The 24,058-nt window shown below is 37.9% G+C and overlaps 1 protein-coding gene across 1 annotated transcript; it reads right to left on the reverse strand.

The window, feature by feature from the left end:
* Positions 1-1,367: 1,367 nt before the first annotated feature.
* LOC141336082 (uncharacterized) lies at positions 1,368-22,887 on the reverse strand. Its single transcript, XM_073841586.1, has 10 exons — positions 20,744-22,887; positions 16,909-17,082; positions 12,495-12,668; positions 12,165-12,338; positions 10,102-10,148; positions 6,664-7,237; positions 3,388-6,161; positions 2,980-3,253; positions 2,323-2,385; positions 1,368-1,627 (listed from the first exon to the last, which is right to left on the reverse strand). Exons 1-7 carry the CDS (start codon positions 22,780-22,782, stop codon positions 5,006-5,008), a joined length of 4,338 nt encoding a protein of 1,445 aa, XP_073697687.1. The 5' UTR covers positions 22,783-22,887; the 3' UTR covers positions 1,368-1,627; positions 2,323-2,385; positions 2,980-3,253; positions 3,388-5,005.
* Between the last annotated feature and the right edge of the window lie 1,171 nt (positions 22,888-24,058).

Genomic DNA, 24,058 nt, shown 5'->3' on the forward strand with positions numbered 1-24,058 from the left:
ATATGTTCAGTTGTGCTATAGGTGATAGGATGGAATGCAGGGATGTGTTAGAGTGCTAGCAGTAGATGTCAGATTATTCCACACATTTTTGCACAATGGGAGGAACATTTTATCTGTTCATAAGGTGGATTGCCTGGGGGAAAAAACTGTTCATGCGTCTGGTAGTCCTGATATTTGGGGCTCTGTAGCGCTGGCCGGATGGTAAGAGTTCAAAGAGGGGATGGCTTGGATGTGAGGGGTCCAGAGTGATTTTCTGAACTCTTTTCCTCACTCTGGATGTGTACAGTTCTTGAAGGGTGGGCAGGGGAGCACCTTCCTCTCAGCAGACCGAACCGTTCTCTGCAATCTTCTGATGTCTGATTTTGTAGCTGAGCCAAACCAAAATATAATCATTTTGCCTGTCTAATATCCACTAATATCCGCTTGTAGTCCTGTAGCAATTTATTCTTTAGTTTGAGGCTGATCTCTGTAATCTCGAAGATAAGCTTTATTGTCCCCTGCATCTGAGCCTTTGAGAAAGAAGAAAGAAAAAAGAAACAACAAGAAGTATGAATGTCTTTTTGTAACACAATTTATCTGTAAATTCTAACCTGGCACAATCAAAATATGTTTTGACATAGACTAGTCACCCTTACAAAGAATACAAGATAACCAGGTGACTGTGGTGCGGGAATTCGAGAGTCCTGGGATGGTTTCCAGGAGAGAGAAAAAAATGAAAATGATTTTTTTTTTTTTTTTTTAAACCTGTATAAAAGTGTAAACTGCAGGAGAGATGGTCAGATTGTGGAGGCATTTCAGGGTTGTTCCTTTGTCCAATAAAGTCTGATTTTGACTTCTGGAACTCTGCTTTATGAGCATTATTTTGCAAGAAACAAACAAAAAATTCTACACTACAGTTTCTTTGTAGTCATGCACCAACTACACAAATTCCGTGACAGTTACAAGTCCTGGTCAAAATTATAAACAATACAACAATGATAGACTGGTCATCTAATAAGGGTACTTGCCTCTGGCTCTAAATGTTGAATAAGCTCCAGCATCCCTGTGACCAGGGGCAGACTTGAATTTGCCACAGTACCCATTGGAAGAAACCACAACTTTTAAAATAGAAAAAGCATTTGTTATTGGCTGATATATTTGCTGCTATTGGTCAGCATGGGTAGCCTAATTATAATACAATTTTGAGTAAACCCCTCCCTTATTATTATTTAATAAAAATATGGTTCATATTAGTCTAAAATAATCATTAAGATATAATAATATATTTTACATAAGGCTAAGATTGGATAGGGTATTCATGTGACTTATTTCATGGACTCCAAACTAAGGACATATTAGGGAAAAAACATTTGGGACAGACATGTTGATTAAATGAAAAAGCTTTATTGATGCAGCAAAGAAAAAATACACACAAACAAGTACAAGTTAAACAGATGTTACAGTATGCCGTTTTGCACCCATTGGGTTGTATGTTAGTGGTAGTAATATATCGGAAGGTAATCCACTCTGCAGGCGCATGTGAATGCAATGCCACACTTTGCACTGGTGAAGGTCTCACAATCCACCCAACACCCAAACAATGTAGTCCTTTGTCATCAGCCAGTACACTTTGTCTCGCCTCCAACAGCTGGAAACACAATTGTTACAGATAATCAGTACAATGCACACCATCCTTACAGAGTACAACGAAGCATAAGTAACTACACAGAAATAGCCAGAATATCAGGGGGGGAAATGGAAAAATACTTATAAACAAAGGCATCAGGAATTCATTGTGCTAATGGGGGTGTCAACTGCCAAGCCAATGCAACATCAGTTTTCGGCAGTTATCGACAATTTTCTGCTCTGCCTGAACATTACCGTAAACAGTCGTTAACCTGAAACTTCCACAACAGTGTACAGTGCCGTCAACTGAAGAAAATACCCCTTTTCATGCAGTGATTTTCTTGTATGGGATTAGTTCCTTTTGTGTAAACAACCACAACATAGAGTTTTCATACACTGCTAGCATCTGAGGCACTGATGATGCAGTGGATCAGTAACAGATCCACCTTCATATCCAGAACACAGAAGTACTGAACTTCATGTTTTCTGAGCATTTGTAAATCGCCCTTTTAAAAAAGCTGACCCAGCTGACTGTGACCCTAAATAAGACAAAGGGACGGGTGAATTACAGTAGAAGTAAAACCAAAGCTTGGCCCTGCATTTGCTGCTTATATTTTATATTGTATCTACATGAGAAATCCATATTACTAAAATATGAGTGAACCTAATTTATGTGCCAGTATGTATTTCCCTGTACAGTCAGTGATCTTTATTTACCATAGATCTGTTTTGAAGTAGCTTCAACAGTGGCAGAAGCCTTCATATTTCCCTCAGCCTGAACTGTTAAACAGAGATGAAACAAAATGGATGACATAAATCACACAAACTCATCAGCGGAAACTTTAAGCTGGAAGCCAACATTTACTCCATTATTTACATTAAAAACATTACACTTCTAAACACTTAATATGTGACCCTGGACCACAAAACCAGTCATAAGGTTAAATTTGACAAAACTGAGATTTATACATGATATGAAAGCTCAATAAATAAGCTTTCTATTGGTGTATGGTTTGTTAGGATCAGACAATATTTGACTGAGATACATCTATTTGAAATCAGAAATCTGAGGATGCAAAAAAATCAAAAAGACTGATAAAAACACCTTTAAAGTTGTCCAAATTAGGTTCTTAACAATGCATATTACAAATCAAAAATTACATTTTGATATGTTTACAGTAGGAATTTTACAAAAAATCTTCATGGAACATGAACTTTACTTAATTTCTCAATGATTTTTGGCATAAAAGAAAAATCAAAACTTTTGACCCATGCAATGTATTTTTGGCTATTGCTACAAATATACCCCAGCGACTTAAGACTGGTTTGTGGTCCAGGGTCACATATATTAAATTAATGTAATTTTAACGTTACCTTCTTTATGTTTATTCTCCAAGTGCTCAGCCAGAAGGTTCTGCTTCCTCTTCCTCAAGATCTCCATCATTATCTTCAGTTTCTTCTGGTCCAAAATGTGCCACGATTTTTTCCACCATGTCTAAGACATCTGCATTCTCAATCTCAGAATTTGAAATATGCCAATAATTCTTTAAGTACCATCGGAACTGCTTAAAATCCTCTTTTACTAGATCCTTTAGTGAGTTCACAAGCAGCTCTTTGACAGACGCCATCATCCATCAGTGAATCACTGCTGCAGAAAAAGAAAAAAAATATAAGTATTTTTACTCTTAACATGTAAACCTAGGTACTCAAATGTTATGGATTATAGTGATTACACTCTTTATTTCACAATTTTGGATTAACAGGTTGTATTTATAGACTTACCGTGAATTATGAGGATGTACATGTTTCTTGTTCCTCCTCTGAACTGATGCCTCTTTGAGCAGAAGCTCTGAAATTCATCCCACTTCTGCATTTTCATACTGTGGGAGTGATTTTTGTAAACCAGTAAAAGCAGAAACATTTCAGGAAAAAAAAAAAACAAAAAAAAAAAAAAACAATGTGAAAGTTTTCTGGTGGCACTGGAAGTGAAATGTGTGCTCCTAGAGATACAAACTTAAATACTATGAAATAAATAAATACCATGCCGCCGCTATATCACCCTGCAGCCCAAGACCAGTTGCGCACTAAAGCTAAGCAGGGCTGAGTCTAGGGAGACCTCCTGTGGAAAACGAGGTTGCTGTTGGAAGAGATGTTAGTGAGGCCAGTAGGGGGCGCTCACCCTGTGGTGTATGGGGGTCCTAATGCCCCAGTATAGTGACGGGGACACTATACTGTAAAAAGCAATGTCCTTTGGATGAGACATTAAAATGAGGCCCTGACTCTCTGTAGTCATTTAAGACAGTTCTCATAAAGAGTAGGGGTGTATCCCAGGTGTCCTGGCCAAATTCCCTCCTCTGGCTCATTTTATTGGCTCTATCATTTTCTCTCTTCTCCACCTGTAGCTGGTGTGTGGTGAGTGCACTGACACTGTTGTACTGTGGCTGCCATCGAATCATCCAGGTGGATGCTGCAGTGGTTGAGGAGAGATCCCCCATATGATTGTAAAGCGATTTCGGCAATACACAATGAAAGCACTATAGAAATGCCTCATTCATTCATGCAGCTACACACTAAACCGTCACTTGCTCAACCAACAACAGAAAAATATTCCAGGTTCAATAAACATCAGTGACAAATCTCACATTTTGCTTTTAAACCTTTTAAATCTAGAGCACTCAGCTGCTTTCATAGGAAAACCATCACTCTACACTTTATTTTTCTACTATTTATTTCTAACATGCATAAAATTGAAATGATTTAGACACTCCTCTAAGCAAGGAGAAATTAGGTAACCATACAACTAATTATATTTGAGGATGTTTTCTATAAAAAAAAGGCCACAGAAATGTTGCTAGTGAAATGGAAGCGATACAACTTGCCCAAAACAAGGGGTTAAGTATGCTTAGCCATGGAGAAAAATTAAACCCAGAAGAATTAGAATTTTGTGAATCATACCATTAATCCCAATTTACCACACATTATTCATAATGTCTGCAAATGAAAATATTTCAATGCCATGAAATAACCAAAAGTCTATCTTCTAAATTTTAAACACACACACACACACACACACACACACACACACACACACACACTAATACATCAGCAATTAACCAATAAGTATGAAATGCAGTTATTAGACAAATATAAATCTACTTTGGCTTTAAACTCATTTTACCTTCCCTGTGGAACATTTACTTATACATGCAAAAACTAATTTGATTTATTTGTAACATTACTATGATTGAATATTTTGAAAAACCTCATTGCTGCCCAAGTATCATCCAAAGTGTCTAAAGTATCATCACTAGAGAAGGATTCAGTGTATCTGAGGTTGCTTTTTTTAAGCAGTTCAAAAAGATGCACCTTGAACTCAAAAAGTGTAGAATAAGAGCAGTGTTCAAAAGCAGTAAAGCTTCTCTTCCTGAAGAACAGAGATGAATTTAGCTTTCATAGAGTCGCCGTGCTTACGTATAATGTCACACATTTTTCTCATGCCATCCTGACTGGTTACACACTCTGTGATTTCTGAATATTGTTCCTCATGGATAAGTTGCTGCTGAAGCAGTTTATCTGCAATGATCTGGACATTTGTAACCCCCTGAATGATATTTGACCAGTGGTGATTAAAATATCTAGCTTTATCTGCCTCACTATTCAGACGCGACTCATCTCTCTGTGGATGAACCTGATCAAGTTCATCTTTCTCAAATGTTGCAGTCCAGACAATCTCCCTGTCCTCCTGTCTGATTAGAGTCATTTGAAGATCACTCTCCAGACGTGTCTTGATCTTGAAGAAGTTTGGGTCAGTTTCTCTTCTGAGTGTAATCCCTTCTTTGGGATGGACAGAGGCACCAGGAACATCAAGAACGTGTGGTGTTTTCATCCGAAACGGCCTGTCAGGTCTGGGATGCAAGATTGAACAACTTGATTTTTCAATCTTCTCAACGTTTTCTTTTGCATGAGCATCAACCGGAAAAAAATAGACATGTAGAATGAGAGGGACTTTAGAGCGCATGTAGACTAGAAGATCGCAGTGTTCATCCCATCCCATTATCCAACTTATGATTAATGTTTTAATAGAGAAGGATGGTTGGACTATCTTAGCATGGAATCGTGTCAGCTGAACAGGTTCAACGGTTATTCCCTCATCTTTTACACTGAGGACTTTCACTGCATCTCTGAGGTAAGCTTCAAACTCTCCTAAACAGGCGTAATGTGGCAGATGAACTTCCTCCAGTTTCCCTGAGATCACCGTCACGTCCATCACTGGAGCGATTCGGTTGCATTGCAGCCTCTCCAATTCTGCGTTGAGGAACTGACCATCGATGGTGTGATACTGAAGCTTGACGTCACAATCACAGACCCATCGCATCCTGGTCCTGACACACTCGTAACGGCCTGGCTGAGTGCTGACCCTGAACTTTGACACTCCTTTGTCTGTACAGGATGACGGCTCAATCTGAACCCACTGATCTGGATCAGCTATACGGACGCAAGACTGACACTTCAGCAGTGGGTGAACACTGAGCTCAGAAGATTTGAGGTTACAGGAGCTTAAAGGCAGAATGAAAGAGTGATGATAAATGGTAATTGCAACATCATAAGCGGTTTGACAGTCAAAACGAAAGAATGGTCATTTGACCTCCACGGCACATAAATTACACAAATCAACACAGAAATCGACTTAAAAAAACTACTCAAAAATGAAAATGTCGAAATTCTCACACCTCCCAACAACTTTTGTGAAAAACTTACCATTGGTTTTTCACTATTACTTCATGTTTTTACAGAGAAAGGAAAGCAATCTAGTATATAATGTTGCAAATAATATCTATGAAGTCTATCATTAATAACAAAATAGGCAAAAAAGCAACTTTTCAGGACATAGTTCATAAATACTATAGTTTCTAAACAATTATGAAGATGGTATGAAAAACATATGGCAGGTAATTTTATTCAATTAACAATTAGGAGGTGTGACAAAAAGTTATTTTTTTTAATTTAGGCTACACATAACTAGATTAAATGAGTATTTCATACACACATTTCACTCACCTGGTTGTATGTGGATCACTGTTGCTTCTCAAAGGATGTTTCATGTCCCACAGAAACACTGAGGTGTTAAAGGAATAAATCCTGAATCCAGCATAGAGGGGTTCAGTGAATGTGGTGTTGAATGTGCGTAAGTGTGTGAGTGTGTGTGTGTCAGAGACACTGTAGAAGGACAGAATGCCAGCCGGCCAATCCAGATACACTCCTACTCTGTTAGACAAGGATGGAGGAATGAGAACGTTAGTTTGCCTACTATTGTGGCAGACTGTGAAACCATTATGAGTGCAATTTAGACTCCAGGATTTGTCATTGTATCCAAACTGACAGTAAACCCCTCCTTTTCTCCCGATTCCTTTATACGTCACTGCTATTACTGTCCCCGGTCCGTCCCACTCAGCCTCCCAGTAACAGCATCCAGTCAGACTCTCTCCACACAGAACCTGAAACCACCCAGTAAATCTGTCTGGATGATCAGGATACGGCTGCTTCTCTTCCACACACGTCACCTTTCGCTTCTCCTCAGACAGGATGAGATGAGTGTGTGCTGTGTTTGGATCCAGTGTGAGATCACAAGCATCTGACGTAAATGAGAGAAAAGAGAAAACATTGCTATATGAGAAAATCATATCATTAAATCAACATATCATTAAGTGTGTTTTTGTAGACCTACATTTTTGTGGCTCTGCCTCAATTCTGAACTCTCCTCCATGATCCACACTATAAAACACAATGTCATATTTGTATTAAGACAAAACGGAAAAACAAAGAAACAATCTCTTCTGCGACAAATACAGTGTCTTAAATAATGGTAATGACAGTTTGTAATAACAAAGGTTATTATTATTATTATATTTTTTTTTAAATCTAATAACAGCTCTTAATTACACTGTAATTTTAAATGGCTATAGTCAATAGTTCAATATCAGGAAACAAATCCCTAGAGACATCAATAATATTGGTATCAGTGATACCTACCTTCAGTCTTTATGTTGTTTCTACAGTCATTTGAAGTCTGAATGTTAAATTATTGCAATATAAAAGTATATTTAAAAACTTTCATGTTAAGTGTGATTTAATCGTGATTAATTTATGCATACTGAGGTGAATCAAAAACAATTAGAATGGGTTCATGTGTTTTAAAACAGATTTTGAGAATGCTTTGATGGACTGCAAAGGTGTTTGATCTCATGCTATTGCTTGTGATTCAAACGTGCATGTTTGCGTATCAAGAATGAAGAGCAAAGTTTGTGCTAAGAAAAAAATGTTTGAATAATGTGGAATTTGGGAAAAATACACGAGTGCTTATAAAATTTGTGATGTTTTTTATTTTTCAGTAGTTATTTTTTTTCTATGTAACTGCAACCAAGTTTCAACCATTGCCCTTGAAGCATGCTGTGCACAATATATATATATATATATAGTCTACAACAGGGGTGGTGAACGTCGGTCCAGGAGAGCCGCAACCCTGCAGAGTTTTGCTTCAACCCCAATTAAACACACCTGAACAAGCTAACCAAGGTCTGAAGGGTTACTAGGAAGCTACAGGCAGGAGTTTTTATTAAAGTACAAGCTGAACTCTGGTCCTGGAGAGCCACAGTCCTGCAGAGTTTGCCACCCCTGGTCAACAGTAACATCGTAATTGTCGTTTAAATAATATGAGATTTGACATTATTGAGTATATCGTAAAATCCAAACAAAAACACACCCAGAGAGTGCATGAATACATAAGCATGCTCATTTAGAGAGATTTAGTCTATTAAAATACATTTAGAATTCCTCCAAAATTCAAGACAATAGGGATGGCACCAATCCGAATCGGCCGAGATTGCTTGCGCGTTTTGTCTGTAAAGCCGGTTCTGTAATCAGCGGTAAATGCCATCAGGTGCGTGATTTCACTTTGAGCCGTATATACTACACACAGCCGTTGTTCACTGACGAGCTGCGCACATTCACGCTGATAATGAACATTGATTTGCGCAGCTCGTCGGTAAACAACGGCTGTGTGTAGTATATATGGCTCAACGTGAAATCAAGCACCTGATGGCATTTACCGCTGATTACAGAACTGGCTTTACAGACAAAACGCGCAAGCAATCTCGGCCGATTCGGATCGGTACATCCCTACAAGACAAGGCGGCAAATATGCCCCTGTATGACCGTCATATTTATATATCATCTGATATAGTTAATATGACATGAAATGTGAATGATTTAATTAAGAGTTCAAAAAGCAAGAAGTCAAATATTAAGTGAGTTACATTTTGGTTGCTACAGTGCTTGTTTCTGCTGTATTTTGTCAACAAAAAGCATCTTAAACAAATAACTATAATTAAATTTATAAATTATAAATGACTTTACAAAGGTAAAAATTCATTTAAACTTAGATTAATTTCTGTTGCAAACGAACCACAGAATATTAAAAATATCAAAAGCTTTGGACGTCAGCTGTCCAGGGCCGCACTAAACCTGTAAAAGTACCAGCACACTAACAGTGCTCAGCAAAATATTGTCTATTTATCATTATTGACAATATTCCAAAAAATAAAGATATCTTTTTTTTTGTCATTATTGCACATCCCTAACACAGTATATTTCACTCACCTGGTTATTTGTGGGTCTCTGTTGCTTTTCAAAGGATGTTTCATGTCCCAGAGAGACACTGAGGTGTTGAAGTACCAAACCCTGAATCCAGCATAGACGGGTTGAGTGAATGTGGTGTTAAATGTGTGTAAGTGTGTGAGTGTGTCAGAGACACTGTAGAAGGACAGAGAGCCGGCTGGCCAATCCAGATACACTCCTACTCTATTAGACTGGGATGGAGGAATACGTATGTCAGTTTGACTATTTTTGTGGCAGACTGCAAATCTGTTTTCAGTGCAAATCAGACTCCAGGATTTGTCATTGGATCCAAACTGATCACTCCCTCCTTTCTTTCCGATTCCTTTATACGTCACTGCTATTTCTGTCCCCGGTCCGTCCCACTCAGCCTCCCAGTAACAGCATCCAGTCAGGCTCTCTCCACACAGAACCTGAAACCACCCAGCAAATCTCTCTGGATGATCAGGATATGGCTGCTTCTCTTCCACACACGTCAACTTTCTCTTCTCCTCAGACAGGATGAGATGAGTGTTTGCTGTGTTTGGATCTAGAGTGAGATCACAAGCATCTGAGCACAAGAAGAGAGAAACACACTATGAGAGATAAATCAACAACATATCATTAAATGATAAAATTGTATTTTTATTTATTATACAATTTAAAAAAAACTTGCAATGTGTTAGCATATTAGGCTAAATGATACTTGTCATAGCACTTGCATGTTATTGCTCTTTTGCTGATTTTGATTGCTTCCATTGTCCTCTTTTGTAAGTTGCTTTGGATAAAAGTGTCTGTTAAATGTAAATGTAAATTTAAATGTAAATGAGTTGTTTATAGACCTACATCTTTGTGGCCCTGCTTTAATTCTCAACTCTCCCCCATGATCCACACTATAAAACACAAACATACACATGTCATATTTGTATTATACAGACAAAAAGGAAAAAGAAACACAATCTTTACTGCAACAAACACACAGACACAAACTTTGTTCACCCAAAAATGTAAATTCTGCCATCATTCCATAGCCCCCATGTTATTCCAAATCTCTGAATAATTAGCTTCTGCAGAATACAAAAAGATATACTGAACCCTTTAAAAAAAACTCAATTGGTAGGAATTATCAACAAAGTCATGAGGATTTGAAAAAGTAGAACTGTTGGCTTAATTATCCCTTTAACCTAAAAAAAAAAAAAAAAAAAAAAAAAAAAAAAAAAATTCTAAACACCTGGTAATAACACTGCTCTCAAGCCATCCAACCACCAACAGACAGTTAAAGCAGACCTTGGTATAATACTAATTCAGATGTTGTGAGAGGTCTAATGTAAAGCACAATGTGGTATTGTTTGCAGACTGGTCCCAACAGTTTTGCTGATTCCTAGATTTTTTTTATTTTGGTTGTACGCAGAATTCCAAACTTAAATTCTACAGTGCTTATTTTCAGTAAGTTTGGTGCAGAAACTAATATCTTTCACATTATCTGTCATGTTACACTGATTTAACTACCATCGTAAGGTATTGAAAATTGCACAACGTTGGTATTTGTTTAATTTTTTTGGTATTGGTGTATTTTTTCGGCACTAGTACAACACATTGCTTAATTCCTAAGTCATTTGAATTTTTGGTTTTCTAATGGAAGGTCTCTGCTTCATACTTCACTTCCAAAAAAAGACTTGTACTTGTATATAAACAAATATCAATTAGACAGTAAGGCCCTTGTTTTAAGTTTAATTATTCCAGCTGCTGTGAGAAAAGGCTATAAACAATCTGCTACCTGCAAGATCCTCACATGCGATATAGCCTACTAGCCAGAACTCCTTTATGTTTACAGATGTTATGCAATGATGCAAAGACGAACTGTGGCATGCTTTTATTTCCTGTGAAAAGCTACCAGTACCACTCAAATTAGACAACGTTATTACAAGCTTACCACTGTAAATCGGTCTAAAGTAAGAAAATAGTTTTGAACACTTGTTGGTTATTAAGCTTTAAAGTGATCTTCCTTAGAACAGGATTTCGGCAGAGAATAAAACCATGCAAAAAAAACAAAAACAAAAAAACACTATAAGGTTAGTTTGAATTAACATTTGGACTGATTTTGTTTTGCAGACCTAGCAACCTTGTTTCTGGGTCAGTATACAATGCCATCTATTATTGGTAACCTTGGTCAATATGAGCAAAGGTTGCTGTAAAAATATACCCGCATTTGATCTTTCATTTAAAAATTCACAATTTTAATTCAAATTTTTATCATTGAAGCAAAAAATGGAAATTGGGGGAAAATCTCATTATAAAATGCAACTATTAATTATTGCAATTATTCTGCTCTTCAGTTCTTCTCTTCTCTTCCAAAAATGGGCATGGGGTACTTTTTATTCCTGTTTGCACCAAACACATCTGGTGGGTTTGCGGTCAAAAAAGCTATTTTTTTGTTTCATCTGACTATTTAAGCCCGTTCAATTTGAAGTTACAGTTATGTCTGACAACTGAACATTTGCAAAATAAATTTAGAGAAGCAAGGAGGATTTTTCTTGAAACCATCCTGAAAAACATGTGGTGATGTAGGGGCTGTTTGATTATTTTTTTTTTTAGCCTTTCTGGCCTCAAGAATCAACTAATCCTTGCAATTCTCTGGCTGTGATCCTTGGAGAGTCTTGGCCACTTGAACTCATCTCCTCACCATCTTTAGTTGCAATTCTATTTGACACATTCTATTTTTGTAAAGCTCAACAATCTGGTTTTCTACATCAAAAGTATATTCTTTGGTTTTACTCCCTTGTTCTTTTGATAATTAAGGGAATGTATCCTTGTGTTTATAATTGTAATTTGTAAATGTAGAAACTGGATATAGACCATTTTAAATGATGGGAATGAATGAATAATTAATAGATAAATGCCCCTCATACTTGAGTATCTGCAGTTTATAGTTTGGATCCTCCAGTTTGTGTTTGAGCAGCTGGACTCCTGATTCTCCTGGGTGATTGTAGCTCAGATCCAGTTCTTTTAGGTGTGACGGGTTTGAACTCAGAGCTGAAGACAAATAACCACAACCTTCCTCTGTCACCATACAGCCAGACAACCTACAAAAAAAGTCATGTTATCTATAGACATACACAATCAAATCACTTACAGACACACAAAGACAGATCAGAACCATAGCAAATGTACATATTTTAAAAGTATAATGTTAAAAATGTTTATTTGAAACTTTTATATATTATCTTGTTCATAGAAACCTCAGTATCTCCAGCTGACAATTTGGACTCTTCAGTCCATCAGAGAGCAGCTTCACTCCTGAATCCTGCAGGTCATTGTTACTCAGATCCAGCTCTCTCAAGACACAGTTTGAGGATTGTAAAACGGATGACAAACTCTCACAACACTGAGCAGTGAAATTACATCTGGAAAATCTGAATGAAACACATACAAAAAGTAAATGCAGGGGAAAATTAAAGCTAACAGCAATATGGGGCCAAGAACTGAAGGCACAGCAAGCACAGAGGCTGCATACCACTTCACTTACAAATTTCCCTAACAACTTCCCCACTGTTAAATCCCAATTGTCGTTTTAAAGTTGGAAATTTCAATTCGACCCATTGCAATGGTGAGTGGGCACTCATGCAACATAATCAATGATGTACAACTGAGTCAACGAGACAGAGGAAAGTTAGTGAGGGAAGGGAATAAAAAACTAGAACACAGCCAGTGTCTGCAAGCACTGTGAGCATTAGACAAAGGCTCTACATTATGAATCTAAAAAAATAAAATAAAATAAAAAGTCATTAAATATTTTTCATAGGAAAACAGTCTAATGTGATCACAACTTAATAAAAACAAGTTGTAAGTTAGGCCTATTAATTGTAATGATTTCATTTCAAACAACGAACAAATGATATAGAGCAAATCGCACCCTGTGTGTGTGTGTGTGTGTGTATTATATATATATATATATATATATATATATATATATATATATATATATATATATATATATATATATATATATTATATATATATATACACACACACACACACACACACACACACAGTAGTCAACATTCGAAGTGGATCAAAACCTTTCATCAAATTTGTCCTAAAACCAAAAAGAATACCCGTTCTTATCTTAGGACAACTTTTGATGAACTTTTTTGATCCACTTTGAATGTTGACTACTGTATATGCACCACATGTTATATTACCTTAGATTATATGCGTTACTGCACTACGTCTGTACTTTTTGCACTGGAAGCTCCTGACACAAAGATGAATTCCTTGTGTGTGCTTGGCAATAAACCTCTTTTTTGATTCTGATTCAGATTACCCCAGTCTAAGAAAATCACAATGTCTGGAACAAAAGCAACTTTTGCCTTTTGCACCATCTCTGGCCACAATACCTCTTGCGTTCTGGGTATGCGCCAAACTGAATTCAAAATACAAAAAACAATACTCAGCATTTTAACCAATTAACTAAGCTTACTTTGTTAAGACAGTTAGCTAAGCTACCTTCATGTTAACATAGTTAACAGGTTACCTGATAGCTGAAGAAAAGAATGGCAACTGGTTAGCATGATAACCAATTAGTAAGCTAACAAGCATAAGATAAACACAGACATGGCCAACTTGAGGGGTATTTCTCAGAAATGGTAGCAAATATCAAAAATCTGTTCAGTCTGTTCATAACTGTGTGGCTCACTCCAAAGATAATCTGAGCCATTTTTTGAAAGAACTGGACAAATTTTGAAGGAGAAATAGTGAAAAGACCTTTTTTAATTTACTTCAAAGTGACAAACAAAGTTGTTAAAAATGAGTTGTCACAAATCGGCATAAGCCAAGGAATGTATAGACACAAATCAAAATCTGGACAATGATTTAAAAAGTCCTGAAACACTAGGTTGTGCTGTGTTCAAACTTCTCAGGTACCTTTGGGACATGCTGTCAATAATTCATACAAATTCATACAAAACTTTTGACAAACTGTTCAAAAGTTATAAGCAAAAAATAGATACTTTTCAGGCCTCATGACCTGTAGGAGATGTGGTTCCCAAATTTGCCAAGGACCCTCAGTTTTATTTCAATTGAACAAAATATTGCAAAGATATAGCCTCTGACCCAATTTTAGATCAACGTTAAGTTTGCAACACCGTAACTTTTGAATAAATATGAACATCAAAATTCTGTTTAGTAATTTTTTCTGTGGCTTAGTCCAAAAATGAGATTATTCCCCCAAAATTGGACAAAAATAAATTAATAATAATAATAACTAGATAAAAAGTTTGTTAGCAAACTTTAAGTTGGCTTGAGAAAGCCTAGCCAGTAAGTTTTAAGTAGTTTTAAAAGCTTTTAGTTTAAAGAAAGTTTAAAGGTTTTCAGTTTGAAATAGTTTTAGTTTGATTAATAAAGTTTGAAGATAGATAGGCTAGATAGATATAAATAGTTTGAAAATAGATAGATTTATAGATATAAATAGTTAGAAGATATAAATAGTTTGAATGTGAATAGATGCTAAGGTGTTGCTATGCGGTTGCTAAGGTACCCAGGGTGGTTGCTAAGGTGTTGCTATGCGGTTGCTATGCGGTTGCTAGCATTATTTAAGCAAGACTAGCAAGTCGTTAACATGATTTTTAGCATGACTAGCAAGTCACTAGCATGATTTTAGCATGACTAGCAAGTCGCTAGCATGATTTGAACATTATTTTAGCATGACTAGCAAAGTCGCTAGCATGATATTAACATGACTAGCAAGTCGCTAGCATGATTTTAGCATGACTAGCAAGTCGCTAGCATGATTTTAGCATGACTAACAAGTCGCTAGCATGATTTTAGCATGACTAGCAAGTCGCTAGCATGATTTTAGCATTATTTTAGCATGACTAGCAAAGTCGCTAGCATGATTCTAGCATGACTAGCAAGTCGCTAGCATGATATTAGCATGACTAGTAAGTCGCTAGCATTATTTAAGCAAGACTAGCAAGTCGCTAACATGATTTTTAGCATGACTAGCAAGTCGCTAGCATGATTTTAGCACGACTAGCAAGTCGCTAGCATGATTGTAGCATTATTTTAGCATGACTAGCAAGTCGCTAGCATGATTCTAGCATGACTAGCAAGTCGCTAGCATGACTTTAGCATGACTAGCAAGTCGCTAGCATGATTTTAGCATTATTTTAGCACGACTAGCAAGTCGCTAGCATGATTTTAGCACGACTAGCAAGTCGCTAGCCTGATTTTAGCACGACTAGCAAGTCGCTAGCCTGATTTTAGCACGACTAGCAAGTCGCTAGCCTGATTTTAGCACGACTAGCAAGTCGCTAGCCTGATTTTAGCACGACTAGCAAGTCGCTAGCATGATTTTAGCACGACTAGCAAGTCGCTAGCATGATTTTAAACATGACTAGCAAGTCGCTAGCCTGATTTTAGCATGACTAGCAAGTCGCTAGCATGACTTTAGCATGACTAGCAAGTCGCTAGCATGATTTTATCATTATTTTAGCATGACTAGCAAGTCGCTAGCATGATTTTAGTATGACTAGCAAGTTGCTAGCATGATTTTAGCATGACTAGCAAGTCGCTAGCATGATTTTAAACATGACTAGCAAGTCGCTAGCCTGATTTTAGCATGACTAGCAAGTCGCTAGCATGATTTTATCATTATTTTAGCATGACTAGCAAGTCGCTAGCATGATTTTAGTATGACTAGCAAGTTGCTAGCATGATTTTAGCATGACTAGCAAGTCGCTAGCATGATTTTAGTATGACTAGCAAGTCGCTAGCATGATTTTAGCATGACTAGCAAGTCGCTAGCCTGATTTTAGCATGACTAGCAAGTCGCTAGCCTGATTTTAGCATGACTAGCAAGTCGCTAGCATGACTTTAGCATGACTAGCAAGTCGCTAGCATGATTTTATCATTATTTTAGCATGACTAGCAAGTCGCTAGCATGATTTTAGTATGACTAGCAAGTCGCTAGCATGATTTTAGCATGACTAGCAAGTCGCTAGCATGATTTTAGCATGACTAGCAAGTCGCTAGCATGATTTTAGCATTACTAGCAAGTCGCTAGCATGATTCTAGCATGACTAGCAAGTCGCTAGCATGATTTTAGCATGACTAACAAGTCGCTAGCTTGATTTTAACAAGACTAGCAAGTCGCTAGCATGATTTCAGAACGACTAGCAAGGCGCTAGCATTATTTTAGCATTATTTTAGCATGACTAGCAAGTCGCTAGCATGATTTTAGCAAGACTAGTAAGTCGCTAGCATGATTTTAGCTAGACTAGCAAGTCGCTAGCATGATTTTAGCACGACTAGCAAGTCGACTAGCAAGTCGCTAGCATGATTCTGGCATGACTAGCAAGTCGCTAGTATGATTTTAGCATGACTAGTAAGATAGATAGATAGATAGATAAGGTTTGAAGATAGATAGATAGATAGAGTGACCCTATAACAATTTTAAAAGTGATTTTCTGAACGGCTGGTGGCACTATAGAGTTATTCATTATAATAGACTCTCAGTGGGGACTATTATAGACTAAAATGCAATAACAATAACAATAGGGACTACAGCACTTTCATTGCTTGGCCATTAATTTTTTGCACAGTGCTTTTCATAAGCAATTTAAAGCAAAACATCAGTGGAGATATTTGACAAACCTCAGTATCTCCAGCTGACAGTTTGGACTCTTCAGACCATCAAAGAGCAGCTTTACTCCTGAATCCTTAAGATCATTGTTACTCAGGTCCAGCTCTCTTAAGACACAGCTTGAGGATTGTAGAGATGATGACAGAATTTCACAGGACTGATCAGTGAGATTACAGCCAGCAAGACTGGATGGGAGATGAAACACAGCACAATAAGTTGGAGTTCAGGCCTGTTTTTCTAAGAGGTATCAGGGCAACCTTATAAAAACATTTAAATAAGAAAATAATTGACAATACAAAAATAAAACAAGTATTGTGTAAAAATGAGGTAAAATTGGCACATAATTCATGATTTTCACTAAAGTAACATTTCAAGGACGCACGTTTAATACATGGGTGTAACGCAGTCGGTTTATATGTCAGTCAGATGCACATAAAAGTTGTGTTCATTCCTACAGCAACAGCAGAGTCCTGGGTCCAATTCGATTAATATTAAAATAAAGTGATGCGTGAGGAAGACACACTGATGCTGATGTTGTTGGTTCACAAAATCAAAATTGTGTAATTACTGTCACACTAACATTAAAAAAACTATTTTATAAATTATGATTATGTTGGCGATACCATAAGCTATAAATAAAGACTTTAGGTGACATAAAACTGTGGTCAAAGGTCCATCATAAATGCGAAAATGATTGGGTGGGTTTACTTGGGTTTATGTCCCCACCAATGACAAAAGCAAATCTACGCCCTTAGGTCCACATATTGGAAAATAATGGACTAAATGGAGTAAACAAGTCACCCACTTCTTTTAAACAACAACAAAAAAATGGTTCCTTCTTTTCTGGTCACTTAAAAAAAGAAAAGAAAAACATCTGTATATGGCCTACTAAAAAAGTCAGACACACAAATGGTTTGTAAGTACTATCATACAGTACAAAAGCAATATTTTAAGGAAAAAAAAATTTAAGTCCCACTTTACATTAAGTGGCCTTAAAGGGATAGTTCACCCAAAAATGAAAATTTAATGTTTATTTGCTTACCCCCAGGGCATCCAAGATGTAGGTGACTTTGTTTCTTCAGCAGAACACAAATGTAGATTTTTAACAAAAACTGGTGCAGTCTGCCAGCCAATCTAATGGCAGTGGATGGGCACCAGACCTTTAAAAGTAAAAAAAAAAAAAAACATACACAGACAAATCCAAATTACACCCTGCAGTCGGATGATGAGCTTGTGCTCAGGAGAGATGGACGTGGCTGTGTATCAAAGGTAACAAATTATTTAAATACTGTTCAGTTTCTCGCAAAAACCAATGGTTTCGTGTCATAGGACATCAATGTATCGTCACGAGCCGCAGAGTGTAATTTGGATTTGTGTGTGCATGTTTTTTTTTTTTACTTTTAAAGGTCTGGTGCCCATCCACTGCCATTATATGGCTGGCAGACTGCACCCTTTTTAGTTAAAAATCTTCGTTTGTGTTCTGCTGAATAAACAAAGTCACCTACATCTTGGATGCCCTGGGGATAAGCAGATAAACATCAAATTTTTATTTTTGGGTGAATTATCCCTTTAACTAACATGTATTTACATAAAAACGTAATACAAATGTACCTATTGTGTTCATATTGTATTGCAAAACACTTTTGCTGCTATTGAGGTGGGATACGGGTAAGGTTAGGGACAGGTTTGGTGGTATGGGATTAAGGGTGGGTTAAGGTGTAAAGGATTGGGTCAACAGTCTAATTATAAATGTAATTACAGAAACTAATTACCAGGCCAGCTAGTGAGATTTGTGCAGGTAAACCCCCTGATCCCAAGAGGTGCACTGACGACTGCTAGAGAATGTAGTGTTTAGTGTCACTGTTAGTGCATTCACCTTGCAAACCGGTGATTAGGGTTAAAGGAACACTCCACTTTTTTTGGAAATAGGCTCATTCTCCAACTCCCCCTGAGTTAATAAGTTGATTTATACCGTTTTGAAATCCATTCAGCCGTTCTCCTGTTCTGGCGATATCACTTTTAGCATAGCTTAGCATAAATTATTGAATCCTATTAGACCAGTAGCATCGCGTTCAAAAATGACCAACGAGTTTCGATATTTGTCCTATTTAAAACTTGACTCTTCTGTAGTTATATCGTGTACTAAGACCAGCGGAAATGTAAAGCAGCGGTTTTCTAGGCTGATAAGATTAGGTACTACATTCCGTAATAGTCAAGGAAGTTTGCTGCCGTAACATGGCCGAAGCAGGCGCAGTAATATCACACAGCGCCTGAAATTAGATCCCAGCTAGGTAACTTCCAATGTGACCGGCACTAAGTTTGTGTAATTCTGGTTGTTGCAGCTGTCAGAGTTGCAACTGGTAAATTATTAGTGGCTGGATTTACCTGTGTGTGATTAGTTATGGTTATGTGCATTGTAAGGGGCTGTGATAGTAAGTCGAAAACTTACTCTACTACCATGTTTCATAGAATTCCCACGAAAAAAAAAGCAATTCCGACTAATGAATCAATGGCTGGCTGCTCTGAACATAGATCTCAAAACACCGTTAGAAACGATCAAGAAATGGCGTGTTTGCTCCGATCATTTTCAACCTGATGACTATTTGGATAGTTTTACCGGTACTACAGCACGGCGTCCAAAGGACACGGCGATCCCAACAACCTTCAGTAACGTTACAGACAGGACAACGAGGAGCATCGCCCATGGCTGTAAGTGTAACATGATTAATTGCTATTGTTGGCTAACGTTACCTGTGAAATACAATACCTGACGACTAGGTTTGGGCGAACAGTTGGTTTAGTATTTGCTATGACCAAATTCCATGTGTGATTGCAAAAGAAAGTTATTGAGAACAGTCGGTGGTGTTTTAAAGTGAGTTTTGAGTAAAAGTGTACATCATGAATATAAGCCTGAAACTGCAAACTGACAGTTTGCATTCAAAATCTTTATATTATATATTATAGTGGTTGCAGGAATAACTTACTCTGGCGACAGCTGGCCATTAGGTCCACTCGGCGTGTGACGTTTTTTCCAGTTTATTTTGTCAAACCGGAAAAAAAATCTACTACTGCAGGATGCAGCATTGCATCCAAGTCCTCGTTCCAAAACCTCAGCTTCAGTGAATTCTGGTTCAAATTGATACGGTTCAGGATCTGCACCAAAGTAAATATTTTCTAAATCGTCTCTCACAAATGTCTCCTTGGCGAGGAACGCTGCCTGTGCATGCAGTTGGTCACGTTGGATATGTTGACGGAAGTAAGCATTTCCACATGTGCTGTGTGATATTACTGCGCCTGCTTCGGTCATATTACGGCAGGAAACTTCCTTGACTATTACGCCGGAATGGGAGTGTAGTTCCTAATCTTATCTGCCTAGAAAACCGCAGCTTTACATTTCCGCTGGTCTTAGTACACGATATAACTACAGAAGAGTCAAGTTTTAAATAGGACAAATATCGAAACTCGTTGGTCATTTTTGAACGCGATGCTACTGGTCTAATAGGATTCAATGATTTATGCTAAGCTATGCTAAAAGTGATATCGCCAGAACAGGAGAACGGCTGAATGGATTTCAAAACGGTATAAATCAACTTATTAACTCAGGGGGAGTTGGAGAATGAGCCTATTTCCAAAAAAGTGGAGTGTTCCTTTAAAGACTGACTCGGAGCAGGGCAGTTAGGATTGTAGAGTGTTTTGGAGATGTGAAGAGAGGGGTGTGTTTGTTTGGGATGATTTCAAATATCAACAATGTCCAGCAGTGTGGTTTATTAAAAAGAGTAATTTTAACATTTTAAAAAGCCTTCTAAAAAAAACAGCCATTTTATTAATCAATAATTAAATACTCACAGAGCCTTTTTACAGTTGCTCACAGCTGGTATCAGTCTTCTTCTCCCCTCATCTGATGTGTTGTATTTCTTGAGGTCCAGCTCATCCAGCAGCTCCTCTGACATCTGAAACATGTAGGAGATTGTTGAGCAGTGAGCAGGAGAGAGTTTCTTCTCTGAGTGTTTGTCTGATTTCACAAACTCCTGAATCTCTCTGGACAGAGTCTGATCTTTCACTTCCAGCAGACAGAGGAACAGATTGATGGATTGATCAGCTGAGAGATGCCCTATAAAATCATCTTTGATTTTTTCTTGAATGTACAGTGTGGCTCTGCTGATGCTCTCTGAGCTGTTCTCTGTGTGTGTCAGTAGATCCTGTAAGAGTTTCTGGTTGGACTCAAGTGAGATGCCCAGGAGAAACCGCAGGAAGAGATCCAGATGTCCATTTTTATAATAAAGAGATTTATCTACTGCTGATGTTAGGAGATCATACAGAGAGGCTTTATCAAATTCATGCAGAAATTCATATTTATGGCTGGAGTCATATTCAGAGCCATATTCAGAGTCATATTCAGAGTCATATTCAGAGTCATATTCAGAGTCATATTCAGAGTCATATTCAGAGTCATATTGAATATCATATTCAGAGTCATATTCAGTGACATATTCAGAGTCATATTCATGGCCAAGCTTCTTGACCACATGTGCATAAAACACATGGAAAGCAGCGAGAAACTCCTGAACGCTCAGATGGATGAAGCTGTAGACTTTCCTCTGATGAATCACAGATTCCTCCTTAAAAATCTCTGTGCAAATCCCAGAATGCACTGAGGCATCAGTGACATCTGTGCCGCTCTCAATCAGGTCCTCCTCATAGAATATCACATTGCCCTTCATCAGCTGTTTGAAAGCCACTTCAGCAAGTTTCACAATCACTTCTCTGTTGGACTGCAGGAGTTTCTCTGGATCTCTCTCTTCATACTTCTGGTTACTCATGTTGATCTGAATCAGCAGGAAGTGGATGTACATTTCAGTCAGAGTTTGAGGGGTTTCTGCACTCAGATCTTCTTCCAGGAGATTTTGAAGCACAGTGGATGAGATCCAGCAAAAGACGGGGATGTGGCACATGATGAGGAGGCTTCTTGCTCTTCTGATGTGTGAGATGATTCTGCTGGCTTGATGCTGGTCACTGATTCTCTTCCTGAAATATTCCTCCTTCTGAGGCTCATTGAATCCCTGAATTTCTGTCAGACGGTTGATGTATTTGGAGGGGATCTGATTGGCTGCTGCTGGTCTGGTGGTGATCCAGATGAGAGCAGAGGGAAGCAGTTCTCCTTTCATGAGGTTTGACATCAACACACCCACTGATGAAGTCTCAGTCACATCACAAACTTTCTGATCATCTGAAAACCTCAGTCTCAGTCTGCTTTCATCCAGACCATCAAAGATGAACACAACTTTACACTCCTCATAAACCTTTGACTGCAGATCTTGAAGTTCAGGATGAAAGTCCAGCAGAAGTCTGTGAAGACTGTACTGATGATCTCGGATCAAGTTCAGCTCTCGAAATGGAAGCACAAACATGAAATCTACATCCTGATTGGCTTTTCCCTCGACCCAGTCTAGAATGAACTTCTGCACAGAGACCGTTTTTCCGATTCCAGCGATGCCTTTAGTAAGAACAGTCTTGATTTGGTCTTTCTCCTCACATCCTGGTTCAGATGAGGCTTTAAAGATGTCATTGCAGTAGATCGGAGTGTCTTGTGAGTGTTGTGTTTTGGCTGTTTTCTCCATCTGTAAAACCTCATGTTCTTCATTCACTCCTTCTCTCTCTCCCTCTATGATGTAGAGCTGTGTGTAGATCCTGTTCAACAGGGTTTCATTCTCTTGGAGTTTCATTCCCTCAAATAACCTCTCATATTTGTTCTTCATGCTGGTTTTGTGCTGGTCTCTCACTCTCTGTAGTTCATCATCTATTGGTTTCTGAAGGTCTCCAGGCTCCTCCTGCAGGGCTGCTTGTGTGGAACAGCGAGCAAAACCAGCAGAACTGGATCCTCTCATGATTCTGTGTGTTTGTAGAACAGGACGTGTTCTGAATCTCTTTCTGCATTGTGGACAGTCAAAGTCCTCTGAAGAACTGGACTGATCCCAGTATAAACTGATGCACTGTCTGCAGAAACTGTGTCCACATGTGATAGAGACTGGATCTCTCAGAACCTGCTCACAAACTCCACATCTGGACTGAACCTGGATCAGATCATCCCTCTCATCACTGCAAAGATAATCAAAGCTAGAGAACAAAAACCACATGTTGACCAGTAGTGGCATATCCTAGTACCTTTAAAGGGGTCATCGGATGCCCATTTTCCACAAGTTCATATGATTCTTTAGGGTCTTAATGAAAAGTCTATAATATACTTTGATTAAAAATTCTCAACAGTAGTGTAAAAAACAACAACAGCCTTTTACCTTGTCAAAATCAGCTCTGCAAAAACTCAGCTCGTTTTAAGACATGGCCCCTTTAAATGCCAACAAGCTCTGCTTTCCCCGCCCCTCTTTAGGATTGCAAGACATATTTGTTTACTTTAGCCGCTTTTAGCAGTGAAACTTGCTTATAAGCACATTATTAAGAAAGGCCATACACAAAGATGCATAAAAAATCTTTACACTCACTTCTGCTGTGGGTGAAGCTGCATCAGGAATGATTTGCATGAACACAGAGGCATATTCAGACCGGAACACGCTTTCCTTTTAAAAGTGAAAGTAACGTTTTCCTCTGCATCTTCAGTAAATGACGACGGCTGTGTTAAGTATTACATTCAACAACAGAACACCTCAATCGCTCAATTAGAGTCTGCTTCTGCACCTGAATCACACAATGATGATCGTTTTGGGACTGTTTCAGCTCGGTGAGGGGCGGAGCTAAGGTAAGACGCTCATGTCAATCAAATGTATTTCGTCACAACAACAAGAAGCTGAGAATGAGCTGATTTTAAAAAGGGGATATTACTTTTAAAGATTAAAAAGAAAACACCAGTGGATGGATTTTTATCATTGTAGGGTGGTTGTGTTCACAAACTGCCAACACACATTAATGTTCAAACAACTTGGAAAAGTTAGTTTTGCACCTGATGACCACTTTAAAAGGGGCCATGAACTGCATTTTTTTTGTTCTATTCCATCCAAGTATTGATCATCAATCTGAATCTGATCCAGGCATAGCCTTTTATAAAAATGTGATTTTCTCAGGTTTTTGTTCAAAATGTTGCTTATCCACATTCAAGAGTTGATTAAAAAAAAAAAAAAAAAAAAAAAAGATTGCATGAAGCTAGAATAA

The sequence above is a fragment of the Garra rufa genome, chromosome 6 (assembly GCF_049309525.1).
Source record: "Garra rufa chromosome 6, GarRuf1.0, whole genome shotgun sequence".
Lineage (NCBI taxonomy): Eukaryota > Metazoa > Chordata > Actinopteri > Cypriniformes > Cyprinidae > Garra > Garra rufa.

Coding starts and splice junctions, on each gene's coding strand:
- LOC141336082 (XM_073841586.1), bottom strand. CDS start 22,782: ATGAGAGGATCCAGTTCTGCTGGTTTTGCTCGCTGTTCCACACAAGCA. Junction 12,669..16,908: donor TGTCAGCTGGAGATACTGAG/GTTTGTCAAATA, acceptor TGTTTCATTCAG/ATTTTCCAGATGTAATTTCA. Junction 6,162..6,663: donor AGTGATCCACATACAACCAG/GTGAGTGAAATG, acceptor TCTGCCTTTAAG/CTCCTGTAACCTCAAATCTT.